This window comes from Chinchilla lanigera, unplaced genomic scaffold (genome assembly GCF_000276665.1).
Source record: "Chinchilla lanigera isolate Chin_1 unplaced genomic scaffold, ChiLan1.0 scaffold00012, whole genome shotgun sequence".
Taxonomy (NCBI): domain Eukaryota; kingdom Metazoa; phylum Chordata; class Mammalia; order Rodentia; family Chinchillidae; genus Chinchilla; species Chinchilla lanigera.
This window is the reverse complement of record NW_004955413.1, coordinates 23,661,696-23,670,061: the sequence shown is the minus strand read 5'-3', so window position 1 is coordinate 23,670,061 and position 8,366 is coordinate 23,661,696. Positions and strand designations below refer to the sequence as shown.

General features: G+C 58.9%; 1 protein-coding gene across 1 annotated transcript; it reads left to right on the top strand.

Moving 5' to 3' along the window:
* Positions 1 to 268: 268 nt before the first annotated feature.
* On the top strand, positions 269 to 8,274 carry C1qtnf6 (C1q and tumor necrosis factor related protein 6). Its single transcript, XM_013511301.1, has 4 exons — positions 269 to 326; positions 1,327 to 1,589; positions 3,774 to 4,026; positions 5,966 to 8,274. Exons 1-4 carry the CDS (start codon positions 269 to 271, stop codon positions 6,511 to 6,513), a joined length of 1,122 nt encoding a protein of 373 aa, XP_013366755.1. The 3' UTR covers positions 6,514 to 8,274.
* Positions 8,275 to 8,366: the final 92 nt, after the last annotated feature.

Genomic DNA, 8,366 nt, shown 5'->3' with positions numbered 1-8,366 from the left:
GCTGAATAAACGTGGAGCCTCCAAGTCAGTGCTGGGGAAAGGGAAGCAGTGCAGGGCCAGAAATGGGGAGAGTCTGGCTGTCATCTCAGTTTGGAGAGTCTGCTATGTGGGGACCTTGAGCCAAAGTCTTGACCTCCCTGGGCTGTGGCGTCCTGTCTCTGCGGGTCAGACGGAGGAATCAAATTAAATCATCTCTAAGGAGCCTTCCAGGCCTGATTCACAGCTGTCTGTTTTCCCCCCAAGCAAATAGGAAATTTGGGGCCCGGGGATGGGTGCTGGTCCAGGACATATAGCCAGGGGCTGTTTCCCTTCTCTACTGCACAGCTGTGAGTGGGGGCTGGGGTTCAGCTTGCAGAACCCCAGACTTGACATCTGTCCCCATCTATTCCCTGCACTCCTGCACCTTCCTGGCCCAAGCTCTGGGCTCAGGAGGGTTGGAGAGCACTTCCGTTCTGCACCCAGTTCTTTTCCACGTTAGTGTGACCTTGGGCAAGTCACTTAGCTGTCCCCTGAGCCTGGCTCCCTCCTCTGAGGCTGAGCTAATGGGTACAAACAACTTTTGGGGACCAGAGGCCCCTGAGAGATGAGACTTGGCCTAAGTATTATGCAGTGACTGCGGAACAGGAGGGTGGCAGAGGGCCAGGGACATTTGAGGCTGTCTCTGCACAAGGTCTTGGCCCCAGAAAGCCAGGGTGGGGAGCCAGGGCTGCAGCCTCTGCTTAGCTTCTCCCAGCTTACCTGGAAGGAAACTGAGGCAGGGCCCTGCCTAGAGCCAGGAGCCTGCAGGCTGTTCTCTGAACGTGCTGGGGGTCGTTTCCCTGGGGACTGGCTGTAGAGGACCAGCAGGCTGAATAAAAAAGATGGCAGAGTTCTGGGCTGAGGAGGAAGACTTTGGTGTCCACGGGGAGCTCGCCCTCACTGTCCTGCCACCAGAGGGGTCCTGCCTGCCGTTCACCCAGCCAGCTGTCCCTCATGCATGGCAGTTGGGTGGTGACAGAATCCTACGACACTGGGGTCTGATAAGCAGTGATTGGCCGGGTCCCTGGCTAGTGGGCGACAGGGCCAGGATTTCAGCCTGGGGCAGCAGGGTGGGTGCTGGTGCCTTCCCGCTGTCCTTGCCAACATCCACGCCCCGTCTGCCGCTCAGCAGTGAGCGCTTGGACCCTGGACTTGGAAGTTTCCAGCACTGCCTCCCTTTCCTCAGCAACTTAGGGGACTCGAGCCCCCTTCGCCGGCTGCCTCAGTTTCCCAGCCCAGACACGGAGGGGCTTCAGACTCCTTTCTGCTCTGCCTTTCCGGGCCTTTGAATCAAACCCCACCCATCAGACCTCCAAAGAGTTAAGCAGCGGAAATCCCGGTCCCTTCATCTCCACAGCCGGCCTGGCGCAGGGAGGGAGGAAGGAGGGACGGGGAGGAGGGGATGGGCAGCCAGCTCAGCACGCCCGCCTCCTCCTCCTCCCTCCCGCTCCCTGGCTGGGGGTCGGCCCGGCAGCAACAAGTTACCGTCACAGGCATGGGCCCTGGAGCCAGTGGCCACCCAGAGGCCCCGGGTCCGTGAGCCATTGTGCAGGGAGGCCGCAGGACACTGGGTGAGTGGCGGGAGGCCCCTTGCAGGGCTTGGCCAAGGGCCCTGGGGTCCGAGCCCGGGATTCCTCCCCTCCCTCTTCCTGGGCAGCCTTGCTGCTCTCCGTGGATGGCACCAGCCTTGCTGCCCTGACTGGACTCTGTCTTGTATTGCCCCAGCTGTGGCCACCCCTGCAGAGGCATCAGCCTCTGGATGACAGGGGTTACCCTGCTCCCCTCAGAGGACCCAGCTCCCCAGCAGACCCAGCAGTGAGCCTGGATAGCATGGTTCCCCACCCTTGGTCCCTGCCTGGCACCTCCCCCAGGGTCAGCCAGTTATTACTTGGTAAGGCTGCTTGACTTCCTGCTTCCTGTCCCTGCTTCTGTTCTGTATCTCACACTTTGTGACTCCCATTAGCTAGGGCCAAGGGGAAATGGAAATGTCCCCAGACCCTGCCAACCTCCTGGGAGGAAGGAAGTTCTGTGCCTTCACAGACCTGCAGGCATGGAGCAGGGGACGGAACAGACTCTGAAGTGTCTTTGACAAGCCAGGTGCTTTCTCTGCATATAACCTTCTCTGTTCACTGGGTGCAGAGATGGTGCTGACATCTTGTGGGTACCAAGAAACAGTTAGCCCAGAGAGGTTAAGCCACTAGCCTTAGATCACAGAGCTTATACTCTGGCGTCTCAGTTCTGACTCAGCCGTCAGATTTTCCCCCGCAGGATGAGACCACATCCCACAGCGATGGGAAGAGAAGGAGGTTTTGCTGTGACCAGTGGTTTACAGAGCAAAGCTGACGATAATCCCAGGGGGCGCCAGGCTTTGTGGACTGACCAGCAGGCCGGAAGTGGCACAGGGCGGGCAGGAGGAGCTTGGGAAGGGTCACTGGGAAGGAAGGCTCTGGAGCCAGCTTGCCCATCCCCCTCGCCTGCTGCCACCCAGCCCCTGGGGAGAGGGAGACAGGGCCCCTGTCACCTCAGTGCTCAGCTGGCTAGGGTGGCATTTCAAAGGGTAGTCATTTTACCTCCTCTACCTGTATTAACCACAAAAAAATATTTTTGAATTGTACTAAATGTTAAAGGAGAGCGAAAAGGAAATAAACAAAGAAAGGCTAGAAGTGTAAAAACCAGTCTGGTTTCAGAAGTGAGTTTCTGATCCTGCGATCACTGGGTGATGCCAGCCCCTGGGGGCTGCTGCCGCCTCTGAGGCTCCCCGCTGGGTTTCCTGCCCACTCCGCCCCAGCCTGCCTTTTTCACTGGAGTCCGGGCTGCAGAGCTTGGGATCCCTCCGTGGGCAACATCAGAGGCAGATCCTCACCAAGCCTTGGGCTTCTCTGATCCCTTTGAATTTTCCACACCTCCTAGTTTTGCCCTTAATTCTAGGTTACCACCTCAGTGGCTGGTTGGCGGCCTGTGATGATTGGTGCAGCCACCTTCCAGTGATTTAGCTGTGAGCCTTCCGTGCAGGGGAGCAGGGGGCGTGTTGGTAATGTTGAGTTGTGTAGGCTGTTGGCTGGACAAAGGTGCTGAGAGCCGAGATGGCTGACTCTAACCTCTGCCAAACTGAACACCCTCCAAAGGGAACTTGTTTCTCACTCGCCTCCCTAGAGAGGAGACACTTTCTCTCCCCACAGAGGTGCTGCCAAGGCTGGAGTGGCCCGCAGTCCCTAACCCAGTATATCTCCCTGATGTCTCAAGGCTATGCTGACACAATTGGCACCCCACGCACCCCCTGGCACTCCCTCTCTTGTGGCATTGTGTCCCAGCTGCTAGGTCTGACTAGCTCTCCTGTCTCCTTTGTCAGGACTGTGGTGCTCCCAGGCCCAAGGAGGGAGGCACTGAATGTCCCCTGTCCCGAGAATGAGCCTGCACCTGCCAGTGTGGTGTCCCAGTTGACGCAGCTGCTCCAGCTGCCCCAGCCAACCTGGGGGCCCATGCTCACTGGGACAAGCGACTCTACAGCAGCCTTGGTTGTCCTCATGGCCCCTGGCATCTCCCTGCCCACCCCAGCCCAGGTCCCCAGGGCCGTCCTCTGCTCTGTGTCACCAGAGAGTTCGTGTCCCTGTGAGGCCTCCATCCTCTTGTCAGCTAAATGGAAGTCCTCACCTGGTCCCCGTACTTGCCGAGGGAGGCAGCCGCCCCCCTAGGCGTTTATACATCGGAGACCAGGAGAGTGAAACGTAGTTCCTGTCCCTCCCTCCTTGTTTCAGGTCACCATGGGGACGACCACCGTATGCCCCCTCTGGGCAGTGCTTCTCCTCCCTCTTGTGGTGTCTGGGGTCCCCACTGAGGAGCCTACCTCTGGGGAAGCTGTGGACCCCAGCTTCTCCGGCAGCTGCCGACGGTGCTGTGACTCGGAGGACACACTGGCCCCAGCAGATGCTTCGGTTGCGGCACCTCCATCCCCCCTCCCCTACGCCCTGCCTGAGGTCAGGCCCTACATTAACATCACCATCCTGAAGGGTGAGTCCCATACAGCAGGGCGTGGCCCGAGGGCCCTGGGCGGCGGGAGACACTGGGACAGGCACCTCCTCACCTAGGCTGGTGACACGGGTGTTGGTGTGATAAGTGCCCTAGGGATGGGAAGGTGGGTGAGCCAGGGGCACAGGCCCATGGAAGGGGGAGGGGGGCTCCCAGGCTGGGGTGTAGCAGGTGCCAAAGCCCTGGGGCGGGGGTGCTAAAGGAGCAAGGAAGGGGGAGACAAGACAGGGCCAGATCCCGCATGCTGTCACCGTAGCCCCCATCAGATCAGGGCTCAGCTTCTGCGAGTGGGATCACGGTGAGTTAGAGCTGAGGAGGGACCTGGTCTGGTTTAGGATTCAGCAGGACCCTTCTAGTGCCACATGCGGAGTGGAGAGCAGGCACAGAGGCAGGGATGGCCAGCAGGGGGGCTCACTGGGGCCATAGAGGGCGGGCAGCTCCCTGCCCTGTGCCATCAGCTGTGAAAGGGGCTGGGAGGGTGACGGCTGTGGCCGGGCCCCTAACATCCTCAGCCTTTGCTTTTGCTCACACTGACCCCATGAGGTCACAATTCTATCATTCCTTCTGCTCTGCCGATGGGGAAACTGAGTCTCCAGTGGCGGGGGGAGCTCTTCTCTTGTTCCACAGATTCCAGGGACAGAGCAGGACTGGTTCCTGAGACTCTGCAACGCCATGCAGCTGATGTCTAAGGTTCCCGCCTGCTCTCATTTCCTGGGGGGATAGCTCCCTTCTATGCCACCCCTCCTTATGGGCTCACCCTCTGTCAGACAGCATTCTGCTGAGGTTGGAGGCACCTGCAAGCAGATAGCATGTCCCCAGCCGTCCTCCCCCAAGCCCCACTGCATGCCGGAGGTGGCCAGTTTGCAGTGACAGCAGGCGCCAGGTGGCCTCTGGAGTCCTGAGTCCAGCCCCAGCACCTTGCCCAGGGGTCAGGCTGGTCCCCTCTTCCCAGGTCTGCTGCCTTGCCCTGTACCCTCCTCCCTCTCCTAGCAGGGGCAGAGCAGGTGTTCTGCAAACTGTGAAGTGCAGTGCACACTTGAGGCAGTTCTCCCATGCGGAGCCACAGGCCAGCCTGGCCCGCTTCTCCTCCGGCTCCTCCTCCAAGGGCCCGTATCCCCTCTCTGCCCCTCTCTCCACTGTGGTCACAGATGAGCTGCAGGTGTGGCTCTAGGCCGTGTGTGTGGCTCACAGAAGTGCATGGATGCAGGTGCTCGCCGGGCGGTGTTCAGAGTGTTCCTGGAACGAGGCCCAGCAGGGACGCCTTGCCTGGAGACTTGGGGACTCGGTTAGGGGCTGCCAGCACCCTTGGTGGGTGGGGATGGCTGGGCAGTGCTGCCAGGAAGGCGTGAGGGTGCTCAGGGTGCGGTGCACTGTGGTCTGGGGCTGGGGTGTTACGTGCTCTTGGGAGTGTCCTCGGGACGGTGACCTAAGGTTTGCATTGCTAGTGTCCTCGATTGCCAGTTGGTGGGCTGGGTCAGAATGAAACCGTTTGCCTGTGTTTGAAGTTGAGAAACGGGACCCAGCTGGCAGCGTTCTTTCCTTGAGGTTGGAAGACTGAGTCTACAGTATAGAAAGGAAGTCACGGACCCATTTTACAGCTATGGCATCTTTAAGGCTCTTGGAAGCTTAGGGATAAGAAACCTGGAAGGGAAAAAAACAGGCCTAAGGGTGAACAAGGCAGCAGAACCCTGTAGTTTTCTTTCACAATTTAAAAATTGCGACTTTCCTTGTCTCTGTTCTTCCTGTCTTTATTTCTTCCATCTTACTCAGAGGGACGTTGGAGAGGTGATGTCTGGCACGCAGTAGGTGCTCAATAAATCCTGACTGTCTCTGGGCCCCGGTGGGGACACAGCCTGCCAAAAATGAGTGCTTGTCTCAGGCTCAGGTGTCTGCCCTGACTTCTCCCTTCATGTCCCCACAGGTGACAAAGGGGACCGAGGCCTGCTGGGCACACCAGGGAAGCTGGGCCAAGAGGGGCCCCGGGGGGACCGGGGCCCACAGGGCATCAAGGGGGCCAAGGGGCAGGCGGGCAGCCCGGGCAGCCCGTGCCGCACGCACTCCTCGGCCTTCTCGGTGGGCCGCAAGACCGCCCTGCACAGCAGCGAGGACTTCCAGCCGCTGCTCTTCGACACCGTCTTCGTGAACCCCGACGGGCACTTCGACATGGCCGCCGGCCACTTCGTCGCACCCCTGCGCGGCCTCTACTTCTTCAGCCTCAACGTGCACAGCTGGAACTTCAAAGAGACGTACGTGCACGTGGTGCACAACGGGGCTGCAGCCGTCATCCTGTACGCGCAGCCCAGCGACCGCAGCATCATGCAGAGCCAGAGTGTGATGCTGGCCCTGGCGCCCGAAGACCGCGTGTGGGTGCGGCTCTTCAAGCGCGAGCGCGAGAACGCCGTGTACAGCGACGACGTGGACACCTACATCACCTTCAGCGGCCACCTCATCAAGCCCGAGGACGACTGAGCACCTCTGGTCACCCGCGTGGCTGGTGACTCAGGAGCTGGGTGGCTGTGAGCTGGGTGGCTGCCTCTCCTGGAGGCGGGGAGACCTGACTTCCTTCTTTCCTTACCGCTCTGTCCCTCCGGGTCTGCTTCTGCCCCTCTCTCATCTCTGGCATTTATTTCCAGGAACTTTCTAATCTCCATACTCTAGAACGTTCAGACTCACAGCCCAGCCCTCTCACACTTCCGTGTGGCATCTGTTTCCTGAGGGTCTTGTAGAATTGCAGATCCTGATCCAGCTGGTCTGGAGTGGGCCCCAGAATTCTGCATTTCTGACAAGTTCTTAAGCAATGCTGAGATGACTGGTCTATAGACCACACTCAAGTGATCAGTACTTCATTCTGGTACTTTCTGAACATTCTAGTACATTCTAGACCTTTCTGAACATTGTAGAACTTCCTGAACATCTTAGTATATGCTAGTACTGTCTGAATATTCTGGAATCTTCTAATCACTCTAAGATTCTCCTCATATCCTCAAATTCTCTCATCACTGCGGGACTCTTCTCCCTGTTCTCTTTGTCCTTTCCTTCCACTGTTAATCCTCTCTTTACCTGCATCCCTGCAGAGACCATTCATTTATTCATCCATCAAACACTGAGTATTTGGTTCATGTTTAACCCTAGGAAAGCAGGGGCAAATCAGACACAGGCTGTGCATCTTGCCCTACCCTTGGTGAGCACCCAGTCCAGCCTGGGTGGGGGTGGGACAGACACCAAGGAGTATACAAATTTGAATCCAGACCCAGAGAACAGGCAGGCCTTTCTTCAGACAGACCTGCGCTCTGGGTGTTCAGGTGCTTCATTTTCCACCGACCCCTGGTGCACAGGGCCCCCGAGGGGTGTGCTGTCCCCTTCCCACTCCCCCTTCCTGCCCAATGTCCATTGTGAAAGTCTCCCCCAGAGGAGCCTTGCCTAGGCCAAGGGTCCTATGGGAGAGGACTCAGGAGTTGGGTGCATTTGGGGACAAAAGGAGTCCCTGGGGAATGGGGTCCAGACTCTTAGTGCCCCACACAGCTTACAGTGGCCCACTGGCACTCTGGGCTTCCCTTCCACATCTCTGCCGTCCACCCACAGCCTCCCCAAGGCCTTGCTCAGCCCGTCTTGCTAAAGACATCTGTCAGACGTGCGTTCCCGGCGCTATCAGACACGACGTCTGCTCTTCGACTTCCTGGGCCCCTCTCACCGGCCCAGTGCCCCTACTTTGCCAGGCTTCTTCAAGGTGCTAAGGTCAAGTGGGTAGCTCCTGCCACAGTGCCCTCTCTGGTGGTGCTGCCCTGACAGATGTGGTGGGCCGTGGGCCTGGATGGAAGGCAGTAGCCTGGGAGCCCTCAGCAGGTCCATGGAGGTGACATGGGCCACATTCAGGTCACTGGGGCCCTCCTCTGAGCTGTGCTGCCAAGCAAGGTTCAGGAAAGGTCTCTGTCCTCCTTTCCTGGGGTGTGTGGCCTGGTGGCCACCAGTCTTTCTGTCTTCTCCTAGATGCCCCGGCCCTTTCCCCAGAGGGTCACAACCTCTGGCTATTGGTGCTTTTGCAGACTCTGGGGCACAGGGGGCCCTGGGGTGGACTGTGGTGCTCACAGCCAAGGGAGCCACAGCCACGTGGTGGGGCGATGGGAATGGCCTGCCACATACCACGGAGGCTGGTGTCACAGGCCACCCCTAGCCGGCCCACACCCTGTGCCGCTTGTCCATGTGATTAAAGGATACTGTGTCCCCTGGTGATTCAGTCTGCTCTGTGACCTTGACCCACCCTGGGAGCACTGCTGGGGCTGAAGATAGCCCTGGACTTCACTCTGTGTGTTCCCCACCTGCAA

What these genes read in the sequence shown, in the direction of transcription:
- C1qtnf6 (XM_013511301.1), top strand. Translation starts at nt 269, where the DNA reads ATGGGTGCTGGTCCAGGACATATAGCCAGGGGCTGTTTCCCTTCTCTA. An exon ending in CCCTTCTCTACTGCACAGCT is followed by an intron (nt 327 to 1,326) that starts GTGAGTGGGGGC and finishes CCCACCCATCAG; the next exon opens with ACCTCCAAAGAGTTAAGCAG. An exon ending in GGGAGGCCGCAGGACACTGG is followed by an intron (nt 1,590 to 3,773) that starts GTGAGTGGCGGG and finishes TCCTTGTTTCAG; the next exon opens with GTCACCATGGGGACGACCAC.